The sequence below is a fragment of the Puma concolor genome, chromosome C1 (genome assembly GCF_028749965.1).
Source record: "Puma concolor isolate L17-30 chromosome C1, mPumCon1.1.hap2, whole genome shotgun sequence".
Taxonomy (NCBI): domain Eukaryota; kingdom Metazoa; phylum Chordata; class Mammalia; order Carnivora; family Felidae; genus Puma; species Puma concolor.
Window position 1 is genome coordinate 220,242,473 of NC_141674.1, and position 26,116 is coordinate 220,268,588.

General features: G+C 55.2%; 1 protein-coding gene across 2 annotated transcripts in view; it reads left to right on the top strand.

The window, feature by feature from the left end:
* RAMP1 (receptor activity modifying protein 1) overlaps positions 1 to 23,585 on the top strand; it is a 47,416-nt gene extending 23,831 nt beyond the window's left edge. The window contains exon 3 of one of the 2 annotated variants that reach the window (XM_086720078.1): positions 22,832 to 23,584. In XM_086720078.1, the coding sequence (XP_086576204.1) occupies positions 22,832 to 23,087 (256 nt within the window). In that variant the 3' untranslated portion in view covers positions 23,088 to 23,584. Of the gene's footprint in view, positions 1 to 22,831 lie in introns of both variants that reach the window. The other variant, XM_086720077.1, reaches the window with a different exon arrangement.
* The last annotated feature ends 2,531 nt before the right edge of the window (positions 23,586 to 26,116 follow it).

A 26,116-nucleotide genomic window follows, 5' to 3' on the forward strand; every position in this document is an offset into this window, starting at 1 on the left:
GCTCTGAGGCATCACGGTTTTCACAGGAAAGATGTCAGAGAAACAGGTGTAGCACCTTCCATGATCTTTCATCAGAGAACCAACCTGACCCTCATACCCGTCCAGGCGCCCCTCCTGTGCCTGCCCTGAAGCGTGTGGATTTATAAATGCCATCTGGGTCGCCTCAGCACACGCGGTCTCCCCGGCCCGCCTCCCTGGGGAATCCCTCCCCGCCGTGCTGACCCTGCGCTGGGCACAGAGGGCCCACTGGCCAGTTCCGAGGAGGGGTCCCCAACCCTGCCAAGTGGGGAGTGGCCCGGTGTGTTAAGCAAAGGACACAGAATTAATGTTCGGGGTACCCCCGGCCAGTGCTGGGGATTCTGCCATGGGCACCCCGCCTAGGGACTCCAGTCCCCGGACAGGGCCCTTGACCCACCGCAGGGTCTCTCCCAGGGCGGCTGCCATTCCCTCTGTGCCTCTGGAACAAAGGGCCTTCTTTGCGGCTCCCTTAAAATCGCCGAGGCAGGAAATTCTTCAGGACTCAGCAGTGATATCAGGACAGCTGCTTTAGTTTTGAATTGCAACAGGAACTGAAAGGGAGGCATCTTTCTGAAATCACGGAGGTCTCTCTGGGGCAGTGGCTGGTGTCCTCCGAGGGATTCTGGTTGCGCTCAGCCCCTCTTGCCAAGGCCTGGATGGGCCATGCCCCGGGCGCTCGGCAGGCCGTTCTCCAGATCCTGCGTCCCACCCACTGGGGCTCCATCCAGCTCCCGGGGCCCCATCCAGTTCCCTCGGGGGTCTGTGGGGCTGCACACCTGCCCTGGCCCCCAGAGGCCCCGGCACAGGTGCCCATCCCCCACCCCTCTGGCCGCCTGGGTTGGGGGAGTCCTTCAGGTGTCTCCAGAGCACACGCTCACAGCCCCCAGCCCGGGCGCTGGAATCCTGACTTCCGGAGGCCTGCGTGGCCCAGCTCGCCCTGCAGAGGCTGGTTCTGCCAAGGCCCTGCCTCCTGCTGCCCGCCAGGCCTCAGCCGGGCAAGAGGTGCAGACACAGCTTTCCAGGGTGCACTTGGGCGAGGGTGTGTGCCATGGTCCGTCACAGCTCCCCGCACCTCTGAGCTGCTTGCCAGGTACCTTCCCCTCCAGTCTTCTTGGTGCCCAGCCGTGGAGGGTGAGACGTTCTCGTGTTGCTGGTGTCAGCAGCAGAAGGGAAGGACCAAGGACCCCCTGCCCAAGCTGGGCCCGGAGCTCCCAGCAGCCACCCCTGGAATTTGTTAGGCCAAGGCTATGACAGGGAGGCATGACGGGACTCAGAGTTTGCCGGGTGGGCAGAAGAAAGGGGGGGAACCCTTTTTGTCCACCCTATTCAAAGACAGCTCCTCAGGCCCCCATCTAGGTGGGCATCTTAGCAGAGCTGCTGGGGGCGGGGGGGAATACCGTATGCACCACCACGACCCCACAGCAGCAACAAGGGGGCCTTTCTGGGGGGGGGGGGGCGGGAGGGAGGCAGAGGCCTGCCAGGCCCTTCTACCCTGTGTCAGGCGCTCAGCCGCGGCTGACCTGGGGGAGCAGACGGAGGACCAGTGCTGTGGGAGCAGGGTGTACTGGAGAAGGAAGGATTTGTCTCGGGCTTTGTGTGCCCAGATCTGTGCCCATAGAAGAGCAAGGTAAGGGGGTGGAAAGGTCTGGAAATCCACTGTCCTCCACCACAACCCCAGAGCCAGCCCTGGGCAGGCAGATACGGGAGAGGAGTCATAAGGACACGAAGTGTCATAGGGACACGCTCGGGGGAGATCCTCAGGTGGCTCGCAGCCACACCCTGTCCCAGCTGCATCATCTCCCGGCAGCCAGAGGAATTGTCTTCACTTGGGGGGGCGGGGAGCCCTCACGGACAGCGGCAGCATTTAGGTCCGGAGCTGCCTCAACCGTGTGCCTGCTTCGTGGAGGGTTCTCATGACGGTGTCAGAGGGCCTGTGCCTGTCCACCTGTTGGCCTGGAGGTTTGGGGGAGTGGGAAGGAGGAACACCACTTCCTGCTTGAGAAAGCTCCTGGAAAAATGTGTCTACAGAGGCCACAGGCCAGGCAATCCCCCTTGCGGTGGGGGGAAGCCAGAAGCTTCCGCTGGCCACGCCCAGGGGCCACGGCACGGTCCTCAGCTTCCCTTCATGTCCACTGCCCAAGTCCTTCTGGCCCCGGGAGAGGGCACAGATGCTTCCCCAGACACGTGTCTGGGATGAAGTCAGGCCTGTGTGTCAGTGTGAAAGGTCAGCGGCCGGGCGACACTAAGCAGATCCCGGCTGTGAGCGGAGCAGGCAGGTGGGACGTGTCCTGGTGACGGGGACTTGTGGCCATATCCCTTCCACCCCCGCCTCCGCCTTGGACACGCTGCTGTGACTCCCCTCTTCCCCACAGCCAGGAAAACCCCAGACACGTCCAGACTGTGCAGACAGGAGTCTGCTGTCCGGGGCCGGGGGGCCAGGCTCGCTCACACAGGGCTCCCCAGAGCCCGCTCACAGGCGGCCCCCCCAGGGCCATCTACACTGAGGGGCAGGGAGCGCGTGGTGAGAGTGATGAGAGGTAGGGGTGCAGCACAGTGGGTGTCACAGCAGATGTCCCCTCCTACTGCTGACCCTCAGCCCAGTGCTCACCCTGCCCCCAGGGTCTCCCAGGACCCAGCCATTCATCAGTCATTGTTTTGGTGGGCATCTTTGGAGCACGCTTGGGGCCAGCGACGCTCAGACCACTGTGGGGGCCTCTGGGGAGCTGTGGTACCAGGCGGCAGCCCTCCTTCTCCAGGCAGATTTTGAGGACAACCTCCCCCAGGGCTCACAGGACTTCAGCCCTGGATGCTTATGCACAGGGTGCCCCGTGGCTCCCACTCTGGGAACGGTGCCTCTTAGGTCTGAGTTCCCTCTTCTCCCAGCTAAAAAATGGAGGACTCACTTTCTTAAAAATACACCCCTTTGGGGGCACCTGGGTGGCAGTCAGTGGAGCCTCTGACTTTGGCTCAGGTCATGATCTCACAGTTCGAGATCAGTTCGTCATGATCTTCCAGGTTGAGATCTCACAGATCTCACAAACCCCGTATCAGGCTCACTGCTGTCAGTGCGAGCCTGCTTTAGATCTCTCTCTCTCTGCCCCTCCCCTGCTCTCTCTCTCTCTCTCTCTCTCTCAAAAGTAAATATTTTTTTAATGGTTTTTTTTTCATGTATTTTTGACAAAGAGAGAGACAGAGCATGAGCAGGGGAGGGGCAGAAAGAGAGAGGGAGACACAGAATCCGAAACAGGCTCCAGGCTCTGAACTGTCAGCACAGAGCCCGACGCGGGGCTCAAACTCACAAACCGTGAGATCATGGCCTGAACCGAAGTCGGACGCTCAACTGACTGAGCCACCCAGGCACCCCAAAAACAAATGAACATTTAAAAAAAAATGGGACGCCTGGGTGGCTCAGTCAGTTGAGCATCTGACTTCAGTTCAGGTCATGATCTCATGATTCGTGAGTTCAAGCCCTGCGTCGGGCTCTGTGCTGATGGCTCAGATCCTAGAGCCTGCTTCCGATTCTGTGTCTCCCTCTCTCTTTCTGCCCCACCCCCGCTGACACTCTGTCCCTCTCTCTCAAAAATAAATAAACATTTAAAAAAAATTTTTTTAATAAAAAAAAAAAAGAAAGAAACACTCCTTTTGAGTAGCAAGAGAAGGTGAGTGTACCCCCACTGCCCGGGCGAGGTGGACGTGGCCTCGCTTAGTGGCCAGAAGGCCAAGTTAACATTCCCTGGTGTTCCCACCCCAAGTCTGTTGAGCCTTTACCAGGTCTTTGCGATCTTTAATGATGCGGCTGTGAGAGCTTTGGTACATACGGCCTTCTGTTTTGAACTAACTTAAGAATTCTTGCAAATGGACTTAACGTGCCCTGGACGTTCTGTGGTTCTCATAGGTTTTGCCCCGTTGCCCTTTTAAGGAATTATACTCCTTTCTATTACCAACCGCATATGAAGGCGTTTCCTCACATTCTCATGAGCCCTGAGTTTGCACAGATTTTCTGTTGGCAGGTGTACGTGAGATCTCCTCTTGTCCCATTTGCCCGCCTTTGGCCGTTGGGAAGGCGAAGTGATTCTTCTAGAGTTGTTTTGCAATTTGTTTTTTCTCAGGTGCAGATCATCTGACCATAATCTTTGCTTCTTACCTTTTGAGTCATTGGGAGTCTTTTAAGTCTGATTTTTGCGAACTCTCGAACATGGTAGAGGTCAGCTGTCTGTCATTTTTGTCCTAATCGTCTTTTCTTCAAGTTTCGCTTGTGTTTGTTTCGGTGACGCTTGTCTCCCGTGTTTGATTTCGTTATGCAGTTCACGTGTGTGCCCTCGCTCGCTCCCCAGAGGTCTGGAATTCAGGCACAGTCCTGTCGCAGAAATTCAATTGTCACAATTCCAAGGAAGTCACATGGCCACAGTATTATGTTCTGTTTCTGTTTAGTCGTTATGTGTTTTGAAATAACATTTATCTTCTTAAACACGCTAAGTAGTTACATTAAGACATGAATAAAATTCACTTCCTCCCTACCTCGATTAGGCTAACATAATTTGTTAAATAATGTTGCCTATCTCCATAGTTTGGTTATGCTTGATTTAATACTTAGTATGTTCTTGTGTGCATTAGAGTAATTTCAGTTAATTTTTTACAAAAAATTTTAATGCTTATTTAAAAAAATTTTTTTTCAACGTTTATTTATCTTTGGGACAGAGGGAGACAGAGCATGAACAGGGGAGGGGCAGAGAGAGAGGGAGACACAGAATCAGAAACAGGCTCCAGGCTCTGAGCCATCAGCCCAGAGCCTGACGCGGGGCTCGAACTCACGGACCGCGAGATCGTGACCTGGCTGAAGTCGGACGCTTAACCGACTGTGCCACCCAGGCGCCCCAAATGCTTATTTTTAAGAGAGAGAGAGAGAGAGAACGAATGGGGGAGGGGCAGAGAGAGAGAGGGGGGGACACAGAATCCGAAGCAGGCTCCAGGCTCCGAGCTGTCAGCACAGAGCCGGACGTGGGGCTCAAACTCACGAATGGTGAGATCATGACCTGAGCTGGTCGGACACTTAACCGACTGAGCCACCCAGGCGCCCCTCAGTTAATTTTATGTATGTCTTGGGCCATCCACCCCCCTTCGATCGCCATGGCCCTACAATATTTTCTATAATTTAGAAGATCTCATTCTCTCTTTGTGTGTTCATTCTCATCGTATTTTACCTTCTGCTTTCTTTGATGTGTTCTCTGCCTATTTTTCCAAGAGAACTAAAGAACCGTTTTGCCAGATTCTGTAAGAAGTCACATTGAGGTTCTAGGTGAGATGGCCAGGCACCAGCCAGACAGCTAGGGAGGTGCTATCTGTCTGCAGGAATCCTGCCCATGAGGAGCGTCTCGGGGGCCCTGTGTCCTGAAGAACACGGCAGAAGGCCTAGTCAGACTGTTCGCTACCTTCCGGTGCCGTCTTTTAAATTTTTTTTTTTAATGTTTTTTTTTTTTTTCGACGTTTATTTATTTTTGGGACAGAGAGAGACAGAGCATGAACGGGGGAGGGGCAGAGAGAGAGGGAGACACAGAATCGGAAACAGGCTCCAGGCTCCGAGCCATCAGCCCAGAGCCCGACGCGGGGCTCGAACTCACAGACCGCGAGATCGTGACCCGGCTGAGGTCGGACGCTTAACCGACTGCGCCACCCAGGCGCCCCTAATGTTTATTTTTGAGACAGAGAGAGACAGAATGCAAGCGGGGGAGGGGCAGAGAGAGAGGGAGACACAGAATCCGAAGAGGCTCCAGGCTCCGAGCTGTCAGCACAGGGCCCGATGTGGGGCTCGAATTCACGAACCGCGAGATCGTGACCTGAGCCAAAGTCGGACACTTAACCGACAGAGACACCCAGGCGCCCCGGCTCACTTCTTTTTTAATGTTTATTTATTTATTTTGAGAGAGAGGGAGAGAGCTGGGGGAGGTGCAGAGAGAGAGAAGGAGAGAGAATCCCAAGCAGGCTCCACAGTGTCAGCACGGAGCCCGATGCAGGGCTCGAACTCACAGACGGTGAGATCATGACCTGAGCTGAAACCAAGAGTCAGACACTTAACCGACTGAGCCACCCAGGGGCCCCAAGAAAGCCCACTTTTTTTCTGTCCATTATTATAGGTCTTTAGAAAACAGACTGTGTCTTGCATTGAAATGTCTTTTAAAAATGTTTTGGCTTTCACTTTTATCGTTTGCTTTCCCCTCTTTTTACCTTTTCAGAAAAATATTTGCTTCTTTCGTGAGGTAGAATTTAGATGCTGACGACATCATTTTTTCTCACCCCCCCCCCTTTTTTTTTTAACATAATAAAGGCATTTAAGACCATGCTGTTTCTCCCTCGGGACCTTCTTCACCACTTTCTGCAGGTTTTGAGATGTCTGTTTTCTCGTTGTATTTTCTTACCACACAGTTACTGTCTTTCTTGACTTTCTCCTTCAGACAGTTTTTTCCTTTAGGCAGGTGTATTTTAATTCTCAAATATTGCATTTCCATTTGGTTCTTAAGCTCTTCTTCTCTTGATAGAGTGATAGCACACAGAGTGAATAGTTTCTACTTTGTGTTTTTGTTGAGATTTTCTTTCAGATCTCTCACACTAAGACCTTCTGTAAACACACCACCAAAACTTGAAAATGAAAACGTTCTGTTCTTTCTATTTCATTCCCCCCGAAGCAGTGATTAACGCGGCACTGTCGTGCTATGCAGCTTCTTTACAGGTTTCTGAACTTTAAAAAAAATTTAATGTTTGTTTTTGAGAGACAGACAGAGCGTGAGTGGGGGAGGGGCAAAGAGAGAGAGGGAGACCCAGAATCCGAAGCAGGCTCCAAGCTCCGAGCTGTCAGCACAGATCCCGACAGGGGGCTCGAACTCGTGAACCTTGAGATCACCACCTGAGCTGAAGTCAGACACTCAACCGAGCCACCCAGGTGCCCTCTGAACTTTTTTTTATGTTTACTTGTTTATTTGGGGGGGGGGTGGAAGGGGCAGAGAGAGAGGGAGAGAGAGAATCCCAAGCAGGCTCCATGTTGACAGTGCAGAGTGTATCTCGGGGCTTGAACTCACGAACCGCGAGATCATGACCTGAGCGGAGTTCAAGAGTGGGATGCTTAACCGACTGAGCCACCCAGGCGCCCCTGAACTTTTTGCATATGATAATGCAGTAGTGGATTCTTCAATCCTAATCGTGTCGGCATTGTTTCCATTTTGCTTTTCTGGAAGGCTTTTATGCATATCTTTTGCTCTACTTTCATAGCATTTAGACTCCACGTTATCCTGCTGCTGGCATCGACTGTGAAACACCGTTACAGCTCTAGGCACATGTGATAGTTTTTGCTCTACATTATCCTTTGCCTCGTGTTAGCACAGAAGCACTGGTCTGTCAGCTCCTCGAACTTTGTCATTCTGTATGACTTACGTCTCTTGACAACAGCTTACTGCTGGATGTTACATTTTCATATAACATAGAGTTATATATGTTATATAAACTCTATAGAGTTTCATATAACAGAGCGACGAGCCTTGTACCAGAGAAAACGACATCGTATTTGTCCTTTCTGTTCGATCTTCAGGCACGCCTTTTTTTGTCTTGATTTTTTACATTTCCACCCTGATTTCTTTTTTCTTCGTATGGTTAGAACATAGTGTCTTTTCTTTTCTCTTTCAAGTGAGGTTGATGACTGGAAAACTCTTTTTCACTCAACCAGCCATGAAATGAAACACAGATCCTCTGATTCCATGTCGCTTTTCTTACCGTGTCAGACCACGTGCTTTGGCCTCCCCTTGGTGAAGGAACCAGAATCCCTGGGTTTTGGGCCTCCTCAAATTTCGCTTTGCGTCTGTCTCTCTCTCTCTTCTTTGATTTGAACTAATGTCCTAAAACCTGGTTTTTCGGGGCACCTGGGTGTCTCAGTTGGTTAGGCACCTGACTTCTGCTCAGGTCATGATCTCGCGGTTCATGAGTTCGAGCCCTGCATCAGGCTGTCTGCTGTCAGTGCAGAGCCCACTGGATCCTCTGTCCCCAGCTGTCTTCACCTCCCCTGCTTATGCCCTCTCACTCCCTCTCTCTCTCTCTCTCCCTCTCTCTCTCTCTCCCTTAAAAATAAACATTTAAAAAAATAATAAAATAAAACCTGCTTTTTCCTTCCTGTCCTCTATTTTGCTTTTATTTTTTACACTGCGATGTTCTGACTTTTGTCAGTAATAACGCTGGTCTGAGAGGTCTCGGTTACTCATGTCTGCAAGTAGCCTGTTAATTCAAACACGTCTTACTATTTTTAACCCCTCGTTCCCTTTCACGTGTGTCTTTTAAATTCAGGCGACTATGTGAAGCAAATCCTAGAAATAAAGCCTTATGAGCAATCCATTCCCGGGAGTGAAACATTTCTACGGAGCTTTCTTTCTACATGAGTGACAGCTTGGCGGGGGGGATAGATCTGTGATGAGCAGCCTTGTTTTCTGAAGCTCGCGTAGCTTTTGTTCCGTCGTCTCTGGGTTTTTATTATGTGGTCAGAGAAGGCAGAGGGATTTTTACTGATTTGTTAAGCGTGGCCTCTTCCTTCCAGAGTGCCTGCTTGCAAGTGGCTGGACCCAGGGACCGGGAGGGGGCAGGGAGGGCGTGGGGCGGGCAGGATGTGGACCCACGGCCCCTGGAGTTAGGGACTGCCCTCGGGGAGGCTCTGGGAAGCTTTCCAGACATCCCCTCAGACCCTGGGCAACCAAGACCCCCAGGGGCACAGGCTGACGGGCAGTTTCTTTGGGTGCAGGCCGGGGGAATGTCAAAGACCCCCTCCAGAAAGCCGGGTGGGGTGCAGGTCCTGTGACATTTATTTCTCTGTGTCCCCGTCCTCCTGGGGTTCTGGGCTGCTCCACAGTCCGAGCATGTCTCCCAGGGTGATTTTGAATCACAGAGAAGCACCTGTGTGGACGGCCCTGCCCTGCCCCCTACGGTGGGTGTCGCCCTGAGCTGCGACCTCCGACCTCCATAGGATGGGGGCAGCGGGGGTGCAGATGGCGGAGCCTCCTAGAGGAGGCAGCAAGTGGGTAGGGCGTGTGGGTGGGGGTGAGCCCGCTGCAGGGGCCCCTGTGGGGAGGGCAGAGCAGGGTCCCTGGGGAGTCCAGTGGCATCAGGGGGACAGAGTCTCTTGGGCAGGACAGGCAGAGAGCAGCGGGACCGGGGTGGGCTGCACAGAAGAGCCCTTCCCTCCAGTGGCCCGCGTGGCTTCACAGGGATAATGGCCCCAGGGTGTTTGTGTCCAAATATAGCGCCCCGGCTGTCCGCCTAATCCTGGGACTCGGACACGCACACACCCACCTCCCAGCAAGGGTGCGAGCGGCAGCCTCACCTTCCTGTCTAGGTGTCTGCACGGGGGTCCCCGGTCTCACCAGGGGCCACAGCTCAGTGACCAGCCACAGCTCCCTAGTTCTCAGATGCCTGTCGGATCTTACAACTACAGCTATCTCTCTGAGCTGCCGGCCCCAGGAGCACGGTTCCTGCCCCAGCCTGTTCTCCGAGGAGGCCTGTGCCCTCGCCCGCCCCGTGAGCCCTGTCCGTGGGGAGCCTGCCCTGGCAGCCCCCGGGGCCCTGCGTCTGGTGCCAGAGCCGTCTGCACGCAGAGCCAGGAATGGATCTAGAAACCTCTGCCTGCTCCTGGCTTGAGCAGAGGCACCGGGAGCTGCCGGGCACGGAGCCACAGAACAGGAGCAGAGGAGGGAGGCTGAGGAGGCAGGCCCCGGGTGGGGACGGGGTGGCCAGGACGCGTCCTCCCAAAAAGGGGCTTCCGGGGGCGAGCAGGGGAGACGGCTCCCTACGTGGAGGAGCCAGGCAGACATGGGTCAGACCCCCGGGCCACCTCCCTCACTGCCACCTCGAGTCACCCACGCGGGCCACCTCGGCGGCGCCCTGTCTTTAAGGAGAGGATAGGAACGCCGGCTTCTAAAGCTGCTTCTCGGAGTGCCACGTCCATGGGATGTATGTCCTAGTCCCTCCTGTCCCATGCGGAGCAGAGAGCCCAGCCATCAGCAGTCCCATGTGGAGTGTTGCCCTCGGCTCTGGGGGACGTGTGGGCGTCCACCCACACCTAAGAGGGTCCCCGTTCTGCATGGCCACGGCTCCCTGGATGGCTCCCGTGTGGCCTCCTGAGTTGCAGGGTGCCCATCGCCCAGGGAGACGAGACTGTCCCCGGGGCCCAGCAGCACGTGCTCCCGGCAGGAGCCCACGGCCCCTTGTGCACAGGCTGACCAGCCCGGCCACAGCAGGACAGCTGGAGAGGAAGCGCCCACCCCCCGTGCGTCTCTGCAGCCCTGGGTCCCCAGCGCCCCGTCTCCCAACACGGTACCTGCAGCCCCCACGGGCCCGCTCCTAGAGCCGCGGGCGCTTCTCTGCAGGCCGGTGAGTAGCTAGTGCTCAGTGTGCAGACCCAGCAGAGGGAATGTTGGAGCCATACTGCGGCCTGACTGGTGCCAAGCTCAGGAAACGGGGGCTCGGTCGAGAGCTGCCCGGTGTGGGGCGAAGCTCTGTCTGCCGACACGGGTGTCCCCTCAACCGACAGCAGTCGCCTTAACTGGTGACGTCCCCCCTCCGTGGGTCTAGGGGAGCGGGGGGCCCTCGTGTGCGTTGCCTCCCTGGTCTCCAGCTCAGCCCTGGGGCCGTCTTCCCAGATGCAGATGGCACCGCTCAGGGACACCGCGTCTCCTGCCTGAGGACTCACCGCGGCCTGGCGGGTGGCATCCTTCACGGGGCACCTGGCGGGGGTGGAGCCTGAAGGGAGCCGAGCCCCACACCCACCTGGAGGAAGGGGTGCCCCTCCCCATTCCACACATGGCCCCACGTGGCCCACACACGTTGCTTCCAGGTGGCCTCAACCAGCCTGGATGCAAAGCTGCGGAATCTTCTCAGGGAGTCTCCCGCTGCTCCCCCAAAGTGAGCCTCTGGGTTCCAGGTCCAAGGGTGGGCTGTGGGGCTGGCACGGGGACACAGGGCTCTGCACGTATGGACCGTGGCCTGTGCTCATGAGACCTTGTGTTTGGGGACCTTGGGCCCAGCTGCAGACCCCGTGTCCAGGCAGGCATCCCCAGAGGCCCCCAGGGGTCCTCTGTCCCACTCAGGACCGCCCAGGGTGGCCCAGGCGGGAAGGGGCAGCGCCCTCCTCTCCCTCCTGGCCCAGATTTGAGGAACCGGGGCTCCGGGTGGGGCCCGGTGAGGGCTGCAGAGTTGCAGGCACATCAGCCTTGGGCACTGAGCCCTGCTGTACGCCCACACGGGGGGCAGGGGTCCAAGGGGAACCGAGAGGAGCTGCCCTGCCCTCCTGAGGTCACAGGCCAGCGGGGACACACAGAGCGGGCAGCTGCAAGGGGCTAAAGAGGGGGGGGCGTCACGGGGCCCAGAGGACTCAGCCGGGGCAGGGACCCCAAAAGCGCCAGGCCCGAGTCCTGGGTTTGAGGAAATACAAGTCCATAGGCAGGGGGCCAGGGACCCCAGACAGAGGGGGTTTCCAGACGGCAGCGTGGACCTCCCCTGCCAGGCTGCTGTAGAAGCAGAGCCGAAAGAAGCCCGCTCCTCTCTAGAAGGGGAGCCATGAAATGCTCTCCCGCCGGGGGGGTCGTGGAGCAGGTCATTCCTAAGGGGGACTGGAGAAGCAGACAGAAACAAGGTGTGAGAGGGGACAGGTCCAGGCTCCCAAGGCTGAGGGTGCAGGACGCAGTGTGTGTGTGTGGGGGGGGGTGACTTCCAGAGGAAACGCCCTCAGGGCCTTGTCTGCGCAGCAGCTTCCCAGGCCAACGCCCGAGAACTGACGTGAAATGCCCCCAGAAGCCTGTCTTTCGCTTCCCCATCGTGGGGTGTCTCGGGGGAGGGGAGAGGCAGGCTTCAGGCCAGGAGAAGAGAAGCCCAGAGCCCAGCGGGGTGGGAAGGCGGCGCGGTGGCCAGAGGAAGCCACAGAGGGCTGTCCCGTGTCTTGTTTTCCACAGCCCAAGAGCGGCGGGGTCCTTCCAGGCCCGCCCCCGAGCCCTGTCTGCTGACGCACGCCCTGGATGGGCCGCGGGTATTTCTGGAAAACTGTTGCCTCGTAGCCAGCAGAGAAAACCCCGGCCGGTTTCCATGTGTCCCCCCTCTTCCCTGGAACCCTCCCGAGGCTCTTTGTTCTCTGCTCAGTCCTGTTCTGTCTTTCCTGAGAAAATGGCATCTGTCCACCTGGCTCAGCCAGTGCCCGCTGATCAGGGGGGTTCGGTTTAGCCAGGGAGCTGGCATCAGAGATGTGACGTGGGATATCCCTCCACCGTTCAGCGGGCTTTCCTGGGCGGCCTGTCGAGGCGTTTGCGTGCTGTGTGGACTGGAGCGTTGCTGCAAACCTCACAGCGTGGGCACGCAGCGGCGTGCTGTGGGTCTCGGGCAGCGATGGCCCTGCCGGTCCCCTGTGCCCCCTAGGGTAATGCGTTTGCCAACATGGGCGGGGTCCCTGTTCTACTAAGGAGTTACACTGTCGTAGGAGCCTCGGAAAAATTCATCTCAAGGTACGCATTTGCGTGCAACGGTAGCCACTAATGTCAAAGCCTTCTGTGTCCGAGCACCTCCCAGCCCTGGGCCAGCAGGGAGGCATGACTTCTAGCGCTTGGCCTCGTTGGTCTGGCCTGGTTCGCTCAGATCTGTCTGAGCTAACTGGCCGAGGGAGGGCTCGATGGTCTAGCACCCACCTTCCCACCTCCGGCTGCAAACCCCAGGCGTGTGGAGTGAGTTCCAGGGGCTCCGTTGACTCAGCACCCCCCCCCAGCACCCCCCCCCAGCCCAGCACACGTTCCCAGGCCGGTGCCAGTGAAATGTTTTAAATCAGTGACCAAGACGTCCTTCTGCGTCCCTGCAGCGGCAAGAAAAACAAAAGATGCCCCGTCCTGTGCTTCCTCCAGGCCGGAAGGCCGGCCTCCCAGCCGGCTCGTGCGTGGGTCTGCGGGAAAAGTACAGCATGAGGACTTGCTTAGCCACCGCCAAGGCCGCTGGCCCCTCCTGTCCGTGGTCGGAGGCCCCTTGTAGAGACGAGCTGGCCTGGCATCCTCACTCCACGCCTGGCGCAGCCTAGGGCAGGCCAGGTCACCGCGTGGCTTTCTGTCACCAGAGGAAGTGGCCCCAGCCTCTCCCTGCTTCGGAAAGGCTCCACGTGACTTCGAAGTCTTGGGTGGGGCCCCCACACGAAAGGCGGAAACCACAAGGGAGAAGACAGGCCTGACCAGCTAAGAATGAAGGAAAGGATTCCTGCCTGTGATGAAAATGCCCCTAGGGTTCCAATCATACGATGCGTGCCCTCTGCCCTCGGTTTGGGGAGGTTTTTATCACCTTGAGAAAAGAACCTGTTTGTCAAGGTTTACAAGGTGGTTTCTTTTCCATCAGAAACGAATGTTGAGCCTTTTCAAATGCCTTCTCAGTCCCTTTCCTTGGACACGTTGAAGTGTGATTTTATGCTAAGTTTGAAGCATTCCCGAAATGAACGTGGCCTTAAGGTGCTCTGTAGGACTGGCTTGAATCTGCAAACATCCTCCGTGGTACTTTTGTGTCATTGATAAGTGAACGTAGAGGACATCTGTGGCTCCAGGGCACGTGGGCAGGCCGTCGTAAGAGGACTGGGATCAGGATTTGCTAACGCTGTAAAAGAACGGGGGAACTCAGCGTGCGCCTCTGTGATCTCGAGAATTTGAAAGAATTACCTGAGTCCAGCACATTTCGTGGAAGTAATTCTCTAATAACATTTTTCATTCTTCTCAGATTTTTTATCTTTTAAGTCTCTGTTTGGTCATTTGTGGTTTCCCAAAAAGCATGCCAACTCAAGGATTTCCCAAACTGTAACATACATTTTTTTGTATGTTACTCTCCTATACTTTGGGTAATCTCCTTCCGGTGGTTTTGTATATTGATGTTTTCCCTCTTTTTTTTTTCAGACTGTATTATCCAGAGATATGTCTGGTTTCATTGTTTTCTAAAGAATCAGCTATTGAATATTACTAATTTAGTGAATTACTAAATATTACTAAATAAATAAATATTTATAAATAAATAAAATAAATAAATTACTAATAATAAATAAATTACTAAATAAATAAATATTACTATTTAGTGAATATTACTAAATATTTAGTAAATATTACTAAATATTACTTTTTAACAATTATGAGTGCATTTGAATTATTTGCCCTTTGGAAAGTTTTATTTTGTTGTTCTTTTAAAAAATGTCTTGGGGCGCCTGGGTGGCTCAGTCGGTTCAGCGTCCCACTTCGGCTCAGGTCATGATGTCACGGTTTGTGGGTTCGAGCCCCGCGTCAGGCTCTGTGCTGACAGCTCGGAGCCTGGAGCTTGCTTCATATTCTGTGTCTCCCTCTGTCTCTCCTTCTCCCCTGTTCGTGCTCTCTCTCCCTCTCTCTCAAAAATAAATAAATGTTAAAATAATAATAATAATAATAATAAAATTAAATTTTAAAATGCCTTGATTTGGAGACTTCACGTATTTTCATATCATTTTGTGTAGTAATAAGATAGTTTACAACAGTGGATTTTTCTCATAATTCAGTTTGGCCTCCATCCCCTTAATTTTTACACGTAGCACGCCATTGTTTTCTTAATAGTGTCTGATCTAATTAAGTTCTTGTTTGACTTCAAAGTTATATGCATGCCCTTTCATTTCTAGAGACTTTGGGTTTTTTTTTAATTTATCCTTTTCTTACTAATTTCTAGTTTTTAATATTGTAGTCAAAGAATACTGACTTAGAGTTTCCACTTTGGGAATTTGTTGTTTTTCTTTGCTGCCTAAATAGAGTCCGTGGACTTAAAAAGCTTGTTGACTGTAGACTAGAAACTTCACATGCAGTCCCTGAGTCAGGCTTCTTCACTTGGTACTGGTTTTAATTTGCTTAGCCCCGAAAGGGGTGTTAAGGTCCCTAGCGTAGGGGTGCCTGGGTGGCTCAGTCGATTGAGCAACCGACTTCAGCTCAGGTCATGATCTCACGGCCTGTGAGTTCGAGCCCCACGTTGGGCTCTGTGCTGACAGCCCGGAGCCTGGAGCCCGCTTCGGATTCTGTGTCTCCTTCTCTCTCTGCCCCTCCCCCACTCATGCTCTGTCTCTCTGTCTCTCTCTCAAAAACTCTGTCTCTCTCTCAAAAACTAGGGGCGCCTGGGTGGCTCAGTTGGTTAAGCGTCCGACTTCGGCTCAGGTCACAATGTCACAGTTCGTGAGTTCGAGCCCCGTGTCGGGCTCTGTGCTGACAGCTCGGAGCCCGGACGCTGCTTTGGATTCTGTGTCTCCCTGTCTCTCTCCCTGCCCCTCCCATGCTCGTGCTCCGTCTCTGTCTCAGAAATAAATACACATTTAAAAAATATTTTTAAAAAAAAGTCCCCAACGTGAAGGCGTGGTTGACTCCGGCTTGTGCCGCCGGCACCTGTAAGTGATCTGTACACCACGGGGCTCTCATACCGCTGTCTCCGTGTGAGTGGGCTGTGCCGTGGGCACCCCTCCTGCTGGCCTCCTGTTCCATACCCTCTCTTCCTTCAGCTTTGGCTCCCCTTTGCCCCTGAGGTGACTCTGTCAACAGGGTAAGTGGGATTTGGTCTTCTTCTTACACTGTCCCCGTCCCCCCATGGTGCTTGCAGGCTAGTTGTTGAGACCAAGAGCGAGTGAATCATCATGTGAATTAAAATACAAGGACAAAGTAAGACATCTATGAAGGAAACCCCACTTTACCAGGAAGCCGAATGAGGTTGAAGCATCAAAAAAAGGCCTTTTTGAGGAAGTGACATTCGAAGGAGGAGCAGAGTTGGCCTGGTGAAGATGGGGTTAAGAGCCTTCCGCGGAGAAGGAGCAGCGTGTGCAAAGATCCTGAGGCACAAGCACCAGCCAGTGTAGCTGGCCTGTGGCCGGTGAGAAGGAGAGGACATGGCCGAGGGTGGGGGCTACGTGAGGGCTTTTGAATTCAGCACGAGGAAGGTGCAAAGATGCGGATAGTGGGCTGGAGGTCAGGAGGAGGGCAGGGGTGAGACAGCCAATCATGGACTGAGCGCAGGGGTGCAGAGGAGAGGAGAAGAGGGAGGGATTTGATGGCCGCCCCTGACCAAGCTGGGTGGAGTAGAAGAGAAGGGGTGCAGGGAGGCCAAGGCCTCTGGCCCGAATTGTGAAGGAAGGTGGACGCTATTATTAGCAAGGTGGGTCACAATAACCCACCGAGACAAGTCACTGCTGCCTACTCCTGGACACAGTGACAGGGCCACAGGAGGGCAGGGACACGCCTGGAGGAGGTGGGGAGAAGTCCATGACAGCTCAGGGGCTGGGCAAGGGCTCCCAGGGGCTGGGAGCTGGAGCTGGGGGCACGGGCAACCTGGAAGCCAGGTGTGGTGTCAGCTGGATGTGGACGGGACCCAGCTTCCGATGGGGGTGGGAGGGTCACAGCAAGGGGTCTGCGGAGTGTGGACGCCCCTCCCTCCGACCAGGGAGGTGGGGAGGACCGGGGAGCCTCTCCGGGCGGGCGAGGTCGCTCCAGGCGATGGAGGCGAAGCCTCAGGAGCCCGGATGGGGGGTCCTGGGGGAATGGTGACTGCACGGGAGGAGCTGACAGGCGGGAGAAGCGTCCCCAGGGGAGGAGACCACAGAGAGGAGGTCCCCAGGAGGGGCGCCATCTAGTGGCCGTGCCCTTCCTGCAGGGGGCCTGCTGGAACTGGAGGGGCCTGGAGGTGGCTGGTGGGGCGGGGTTAGGCACCCAGGGCTGCGAGCCTGAAGGGGGAGGTGCAGAGAGCGGGGAGGCTTTCAGAAGCCGGTTCTTTCCTGGCAGTCCCGTTGTTGGCTGTTTTCCATAATTAGAAATTCGCCGTGAACATCTTCTTACACTACTTTTGTCTACATTTTATGTTATTAATTTCAGATAATTCCCAGGAAAGAAATACTGGGCCAAAGGGCATCCACACTTGTGAGGTTATTGGCGCAGATCGCTGAATCGCTTTTCGGGAAAATGTTTACCGGTTTGTCTTCTGTCAGCAATGACACAAGGACCTCTGTCATTTCACGGTACCTTCCCCAGCGCAAAGCGTTATTTTTAAATTTGGACATTCGCTTCTTTGTTTTTCTTTCTTTCTTTTTTTAAAATTTTTTTAACGTTTATTTATTTTTGAGCCAGAGAGAGACAGAGCATGAACGGGGGAGGGGCAGAAAGAGAGGGAGACACAGAATCTGAAACAGGCTCCAGGCCCCGAGCTGTCAGCACAGAGCCCGACGCGGGGCTTGAACTCACGGAACGAGATATCGTGACCTGAGCTGAAGTCGGATGCTCAACCGACTGAGCCACCCAGGCGCCCCTTTTTTAATTTTTTTTAATGTTTATTTATTTTTGAGAGAGAGAGAGCGTGAGCAGGGGAGGAGCAGAGAGAGAGGGAGAGACAGAATCCGAAGCAGGCTCCAGGCTCCGAGACGCGGGCTTGAATTCACAGACCACGAGATCATGACCCGAGCCGAAGTTGGATGCTAAACCGACTAAGGCACCCAGGCGCCCCTCTTTGTTTTTCTTAAGAGCGGGGTTAAACTTTTTCTGGGCTGTGTATTAGTCATTTGTATTTCCAGAAGGGCTGTTTAGCCAAAAGCGTCATGGGTACGGCTCTGGGTCTCACACCCACCTGCCCGCCTCGCCAGCTATCCGAGAGCCTCCCCGCCGTGTCATCAAGCATTTTGACAGGCCCGTTGGGCCAGCGCGGGGCAGTCACATTCACCCCCAGCTGCTGCTCCCCACGGCAGGTGCATGGGGCTGCGGGAACCCACGGTAGGGGGGGGGGAGGGGCGTGTGGTCCCAGGTGGATGGGTGAAGCTATTGATACGGATAAAGTGAACCTAAGTCCAAAAGTGGTTCCTCCTCGGATTTCGGAGGCTTAGACTCAGGTGGCCTGGTCTGCTTTTGTTCAGGTTTGTAGAACGAGAAGTGACTACTTTATAAGCCACACGCCAGTTGTTCAGAAGGAAGGGATGAGGTAACATCCACTTATTGAGCACCTGCTGTATGTGGGGCCCTTGACCTCATTTCACTTGATCTGCCCAGTAACCCTGCCAAGTGGTGTCTTCATTTGCATATAAGGAGGCCAGGGCTCGCCCGGTTAGGGGGAAGGCGATCCCAGGATTACTCGGGATAGGCGGCGGGGCTGGGATTTGAATCCAGGTCTTGGGGTGCCAGGGCCCCAGCTCAGATACTCCACATCAGGACCAGTCAGGGCTACCTGGGGGACACCAGCGACCACAGTGTCCCCAGAGCAGACACCTTGCCTGGGGCAGGAGTGGGCATCAGCCTTCTTGCCAGCGAGGAAACAATAAGTCTTGGTGCCGGGAGCCTTGACTTGGGACCCAGACATACTGGAAACTCACACCATCGTGTTCAGGAACATTCCAAGCAAAGTTTGCTTAAAGGCCCAGAATAGAAAGTCCTTGCCCCCCCCCCCACACACACACACACAGGATAACTGTTTGGTTATGTGAGGACTGAAAATAGAGGGTTAAGGCGAGAATATTTTTCATGATTATTTTGGGCCCTTCAGTCAGTACTGTGTTCTTCTGAAGAGAAGAATGTCTACACTCTGAGGGGAATTCTCTTATCACCCCCTTGCTGACAGGGCTCCAAATATTTATTGAAAGTTTCAGCTGTCACTTCTGTATAAATAAACAGGATGTGGATGGCTGACTGCATGTTGGAGATATTTTTAGATGGCGATGGCTTTGCAAACTGGAAGATAACATTTCAAGGAGAAAGTGCCTGATCCCAGAATAGCCCACCCCTGGCGCTCAGCCTCCGCGTGGCCTCCACGTGGGGTCTGTAGGGTCTCATCTCCTGGGTCAGGGGCTCCTCCCTCTCCTGGTTGGCCGGCCCAGGGGTGGCAATACCTCTTCCTGGGGGTGTCCCCGCCCCACCCCCAGGCACCGAGGAGGGGGAGCAACGTTTAGGACGGCGTGTCTGTCCTGCCGAACCCCAGAAACTACTGGGGGGCTTGGTGGGTCTGAGACAGGGGAGAAGACAGGTCGTCCAAACCAGTGCTTGTGATGCGTGTCCCCGTAGCTGATCGACACCCAGCTCAGAAGGCTGGACTTTGGGCTTTCACAACACCTGCCACATTCAGCACTTACCGTGGGCCAGGCACCTGATACATGCTGATTCATTTCTTCTCACCGTGAGACCCAGCCTGTCATGACTTCCTGTGGCTCTCTCCACTTCTGTTTTGACTTGAAACACGAGTCCTTGTTCTCTTGGGAAGACCGCACACCCCGTCGGGCACGGGTCCCACACACGCCAGCTGCTGCCACCTCGGCCCGCTGTGTCCCTCCTGGGGCCCCACCCTCCCAGCCCCCCCACGCGGACCGAGGAGGGCCCGCGGTCCCAGTGCACTCGGGGCAGTGACTCAGCGATTTGGAGACCACATAACAGGCGCCGCGGTGGAGGGGTGCTTGGCTGCTGGACACACCCCAGCCTTTCCCAGCGTCGATTGGATTTCTAGCTCAAAAGTCAGAAAGTTCAGAAAAGGATCTTTAAACATCTTCATTTTGACGGTATCCGTTTACTGCATCTGTTATACTCCTCTGAATGAAAAACTAACATTTCTGGGGCGCCTGGGGGGCTCCGTCAGTTGAGCGTCCGACTTCAGCTCAGGTCATGATCTCGCGGTCCGTGAGTTCGAGCCCCGCATCAGGCTCTGTGCTGACAGCTCGGAGCCTGGAGCCCGCTTCGGATTCTGTGGCTTCCTCTCTCTGCCCCTTCCCTGCTCATTCTCTCCCTCTCTCTCTCTATCTCAAGTATAAATAAACATTAAAAAATTAAAAGAAAAAAAAGAAAAACTAACATTTCTTAAAGCACAGGCCTTCTGGCAATGAATTCTCTCTCAGCTTCTTTTTGTTTCTGAGAAAGTCTTTATTGGCAACTTCATGTGTGAAAGCTACTTTTGCTGGGTATGGGACTCTGGACAGACAGGGCTGTGTTCCCCACCGTTAGCCACCCCATTGTCCCTGGCCTGCACAGTCTCTTGTAAAATGTCTGCTGAGACCCTGCCATTGTTTCGTTGTAAGTGTCTTTTTTCTCTGACAGACTCTAGGATTTTTTTTCTTGGAAGTTTTTTCTTTATCTTTGGTTTTCAGATGCTTGTTTGACTGATGGGTCTGTGTGGTTCTTTATTTGCTGTTTTGCTTTTTGCCCTGTTTGAGGTTCTCTGACCTTGGATTGGCAGACGGATATCTCACTGTTCTGGGAAACTTTTCAGCCATTATCTCTTCAAATACTTTTTCCGCCCCATTCCTTCTCCTCCTCCTGGGGACTCAGATTACAAGTTGGACTTGATATAACGTTGATAGTGTTTTTAACTCGCCACAGGGATGCTCTGTTTTTTCTTTCTGTGTTTCGGTTTGGGGAATTCCTACTGACCTGCCTTCAGGCTCACTCACTCATTCCTCAGATGCCGGACCTGCTAATGAGCTCATCAAGGGAATTCTCTCTGATACAGGTTTCATTTTATTTCTAGCATTTCTCTCTAGCTTTCTTACAGCTTCACGTCTCTGCTACAAGGCTCTGTGGGTGTAGATTATCTGATTGCTCACCTAGACCCCTTGTCGTGATCATCTCCTCGAAGTCCCTGCATAATAGTTTCAACATCTAGGTCATCAATGAGTCTGATTCTGTTCATTGTTTTGTCTCTTGGCAACACGTTGCTTGGGTTTTGTTGCTTCTGAGTGAAAAGTTCGTAACTTCGTATCTGAATACGGAACATTCGTGGAGAGAACATCAGAGACGGAGGCGACTAGTGTTCGTCTCTGGCAGTGGGTCACCCTCTCCCGCCAGGCTGTTGGTGTGGGGTTGGAGTCCATCCTGTCAGGAACCGAGCTGGGTCTGGGGTTTGTGGCTGCCGTGGTCACTTTCAGAGCACCACAGGCCTCCGTACCTGTAGCAATGGCTGCCACCGCCTTGCGGTCCCAGCGGGGGCTGGTGAATCTTCCTCAGGGCGGTGTCCCGCCCTGCACGCCTGAGCCGGTCTCTCTCCACCTTGTCCAGGTAGCAGACAGTGGCTGCTTGCGGTTCTATGCTGGGGACAGAGCCTCAGCTCAGACAGGCCACACGCCTTCGGGCCGCTCCCTGTGGTGGCCCAACTCTGCCCTGGGTCCGTGGGGTCTTGGCTGGGAGATCCCTGCCCCTCTGTTTGGTATCATGCAGGATCCCAGGCCCGCTCTCCCGAGGGGGAAGAGTCTTTCCTCTTCCTCTGTCAGCCCTAGTGCCTCTCTCCTGTGCCCTGGCACCGGCAGGCTGTGCCGTCCCTCCCTCGGCCGCTGAGGGCGTTTGCTCCCCAGGCGGGGAGGGTCTGGGAAAGCAGGAAGGGCTGCAGTCTGTTCCTCGCCATCAGCCACTCTTCCTGCAGGGGTCACAGGCTGTTGATTCTTACCTGAGAAGTATTCAAGAAACGTGCAGTGTTTGTGCCTGGCCCCAAGGGACAGCCAGTCCCCTGCCTGCCGCTAATCTTTCTCACGAGCACCGGCTGGAGCCTCGTGGGAAAAAGTGGGGAGTCACAAAACCACCGGGGTGTCTGGGGACCCAGGAATTCCAGACTGACCTTCTAGGCTTAGTTGGTCTTTGCAGTCTGTCAGTCGTGGGTTTCTTCTCATGTCTGTTGTTCCCGTGCTCTGCCCCAGGCGGGACGGTCCCTGAAACAAGTTACTTCGTTGGTTTGTAGCCTCTACTCTCTGACGGACTCCAGAAAACATAGGGTTTTGTGGTTTCTTTGGCTTTTGTTGTTGTTGTTGTTTTGGGATTTTTTGTCTGTTTGTTTGTTTTACAACTTTCTACCTGCTAAGTAGAAGCAGAAGGGACTCATCTTCTGGAAACCGCATTTTAATATCCCCTGATTTCAATCTTCATTTATTAAAAAGTAATTTACTTGGGGTGCCCGGGTGGCTCAGCTGGTTAAGCATCCGACTCTTGGTTTCAGCTCAGGTCACGAGCTCACAGTTTGTGGGATTCAGCCCCACGTCGAGCTCTATGCTAACAGTGCAGAGCCTGCTTGGGATGCTCTCTCTTTCTCTCTCTGTCAAAAAAAGTAATAGATAAAATTTTTTAAATGGTTAAAATAGCAAAAAAAAAAAAAAAAACACACACACACACAAAAAAAAAACCCAAACAAGTAAACATGATTTCTATTTTACCACAATAAAAAAAGGACCAAACAGCCAACTCACGCCTGCCACGTCCCAACTACCCTTCTAGGCACTGGGACTGCAGAGGTGAACAAAACAGACCAGATCCCTGTCCTCAGCATTTCCACCCAATGAATAAAATTAAGATGTGGCTCTGCACCATGAAAGGTGATGAACGCTCCCGGAGGCTCCAGCGGCAGGGGGGGAGGGGCGTGCTGGGAGACCAGGCCCGGTGGGGAGCCCCGCCTTCCAGGCTGGGTGGCCTGCCTGGGGGAGGGGACAGCGAGGTGCTGGAGAGGCTGCGGGTTTGTGCCCTGACGGCTTCTTGAGCCAGGCCGCCGTCGGAACGGCCCCCCTCGTAGGCCCCCCTCGTAGGCTGCCCCGGCAGGTGCGTCCCGGTCCCTGGAATCCCAGAAGCGAGGAGGGACGTCCCCGAGCCCCAGCCCGCCTTCCAGGGCGTGGGCGCCTGCAGGACATCCGGGAGCCCCCACAGGACCTTCCAGGGCCTTCCTCTCCTGGAGCCGGGCCGGGGGAGGACCCCCAGGGCTGCTCGGCGCCAGGGGGGATGAGGCGAAGAGCCCCGGCCGGGTCCTGCCTCGGGCCTCTGCCCGCGCGGGGGCTAATGAGCCGCTTTTGCACCCGCAGGAGCTACAAAGTGCTCACTGACTGTACCAGGCACGTGGCGGACCAGCTGGGCTGCTTCTGGCCAAATGCGGCCGTGGACAAGTTCTTTGTGGCCGTCCACCGGCACTACTTCAGGAACTGCCCCGTCTCCGGCCGGGCTGTGCGGGACCCGCCCCGAAGCATCCTCTGCCCCTTCATCGCGGTGCCCATCCTGGTGACCCTGCTTGTGACGGCGCTGGTGGTCTGGAGGAGCAAGCGTCCGGAGGGCGTTGTGTAGGCCTGCAGTCTTGGGGGGGGGGGGGAAGGGGGGGGCGACTGGCCAGAGCTTCGGGCGCCCTGATGGCAGAGTAGGCCCCAGATACCTTGTTTTGTCCCCCAGGAAGAGCTAACAGGATTTCGGAATGGCCGTGGCGCAGGCGTTAACCTGAAAGCCCCCTGGCTGGAGTTCGAAGCGACCCAGGTGGGGACCCCAGATGCTAGGAGGGAGTGGGAGCCTAATTGTCATGATTTCCGGGGAGGGTTCGGACCTCTGTCTCCTGACGTTCCAACCTCCTGCCGAACTGGGGATAAGTGGCTTGTGATTCAAAGGATGTCCTCAAGGGGGCGCCCGGGTGCTCAGTCGGACTTCAGGTCATGATCTCACGGTTCCTGAGTTCGAGCCCCACGTCGGGCTCTGGGTTGATGGCTCGGAGCCTGGAGCCTGCTTCCGATTCTGTGTCTCCCTCTCTCTCTGCCCCTCCCCCGTTCATGCTCTGTCTCTCTCTGTCTCAAAAATAAATAAACATTAAAAAAAAAAAAATGAAAAAGGATGTCCTCGAATTTGGGGAGCATCGTTATTTCGGGGTATGGACCACTGAGAGTAGAAAGGTGGGAGGAACACTAACCCCTTCTGATTCCCCTTCGGTCACAGGGACCTTTGTGGGGATGATGGTGCAGAGGCGCTGTGTGCCCTGAAGATGCTCCCGTGGGCCTCTGAGGCCCCCGCCCCACCCCCACCCCCACCCCAACCGCTGGCTCAGAGGACGGCTGTTCGCAGACAGGAGGAGGCCGGGTGTGTTCAGTTTTTGCTGAGGCCCCTCCTAAGAGATGCCTCCTCAGGTCCAGATACCCACTTGCATTCTGCGCCCCGGGGCTGTACCGGCCATTACACCCCAGTGCGCCCCTCCAGGCGGCTGCTGCTTTTCCGTTCACAGTTGCTTACAGCCACCTTCCCAAAGGTTCTGAATGCCCGCAGGGAGCTTCCACAGTGTTCCTCCCTGATGTCTTCTGAGTTCAGACCTCTGAGTTCAGACTGATGGGATGTCACGCCCATCACCCCCCGACTCTGCCTCTCCCTCTGCCCTGCTGGCCAGCCTGCCCTTACGCAGGGGCCCAACGCCATTACCTTCTGGAATATTCGGCATTAGCGTACCACGAGCACACGGGGTCACCCACCACCCCACTCAGCTGAGCGGACCCGACCCTCGACAGCCCCCTCGGGTAACTCAGACCCCCCCAGCCTCTTCCTGGGCACCTGCTGGCCCTGCAAAGGTGCTCCCATCATGGGCAGGCCCCCGGCATGCAAAGGCGTCACAGACGGGTTCCCTGATGGGGCTTCTCTCGCTTCTGCACCGAACCACGGGCGCCCTGGCTACAGCGTGGTCGTGCCTTACAGGAAAGAAGCCCAGGCGGTCCTAACGACAGGGCGATCGCCTCAAGAACCAACAGAGACCCCGGGGTCCACACCCCAGGGCCTCGGGGAGGGGCTGGTCAGGCTGCCGTGTTCGGTCCTCGCTTCCTCCACCTTCACGGGTCAGAGACTTGGGGCCATGCGAGGTGGAAGGAAACGGGCAATTGTCTCTATGCATCCCTGGGTTCTGCCCGAGGACACTGTGGCACGAGTGGTTACGGTTCAGGACCCAGGAAAGGAAGCAGGTGGGGGAAGAGCTTGGGGCCGAGGGCCCAGGCTTCCGTGGGTCTCGGCTACGGGCGCCGTCTCAGGAGCGGAAGGTGGCCGGGAGTGGGAGTTGTGGGCTGGAGTCTGTCTTCATAACCATCGTCCCCTGAGAGCAAAGGTGACACGGGCCGCGGGGAAGAGGGCAGCCCCCAGCCTGACCTCGCTGGTCTTTCCTCACATATTGGTTATACGTGCACCTGCTGAAGGTGCCGGCTTGGCTGGCCCACGGTGCCTGCTCCCTCCAGTGCTGCTTCCGGGGTCATTTTCAATGAAGCCCTCTCGTCCGAGGTCATACCCCTGGCGGCAGGGACCCGGGCCCCCAGCTCCCAGGCAGCCCCATCATCCTCAAGCCCCTACGGGTGGTCGGGGCCCCATGGAGCCCCAGGGCTCCACCGGGGCTGAGTGAAGAATCCTTCCAGAATCAGCTTTAGAGCTGTGGCATCTTCAAGACAAGGCCCTCCCTTGTTCCCAAGCGCTTGGCCAGCCTGAGGCATGCATGGGGTATGGTGTGTGGCGTGGGCGGGTGTGGCTGTGCTGTGTGTGTGGGCTCACAAACATGGCTACTCTCGGACAGGAGTCACTCCAGTCTTACGTCACGTCGCTGAAGAGTCGCACCTGGTTCTGTTGCACGCGGCCCGGTGTCGCGGTGGTGGGGGGTCGGGGGGGGGTTGCATTTTCGTGGAGATGCTGCCTTGCGTCTTCTCCAGGCGGTGCTCACTTGTGCTCTACCAGTGGCCACAGGTTGGTAAGACTTTTCAGTTTGGATCAAGAAAAGTAACCTTTCACGGGACAGCAGGCCACTTGTTCACGTCTTAACGTGAGGCCCCTCGTGACCATTGTCACATTCAAAGGAAGCAGACTGAGGGGCGCCCGGGTGGCTCAGTCGGTTAAGCGTCCGGCTCTTGATCTCGGCTCAGGTCCTGATCTCACGGTTTGTGAGTTCGAGGCCCACGTCGGGCTCTGTGCTGCTGGTGTGGAGCCTGCTTGGGATTCTGTCTCTCCTCTCTGCCCCTCCCCTGCTGGTGCGCGCTCTCTCTCTCTCTCAAAGTAAGTAAATATTTTTTCTAATAAAAAACTTTAAAAAGGAAAGAGACTAGAGAGAGTTGGTCTCTGAAAACCAGAGGATGGTGTTTTGTGGGAGACTGTTTTCAGAGCGCTTCAATCTAACAGGTCTACTCTGAAAGGTTTCACCAAGTGTGCTCAAGTTCAGAATGTGGGATGTTCTGGAAAAACGACAGTGCGCCTATTTTAAAACTTCGAGGGGCGCTTGGGTGGCGCAGTCGGTTAAGCGTCCGACTTCAGCCAGGTCACGATCTCGCGGTCCGTGAGTTCGAGCCCCGCGTCGGGCTCTGGGCTGATGGCTCGAAGCC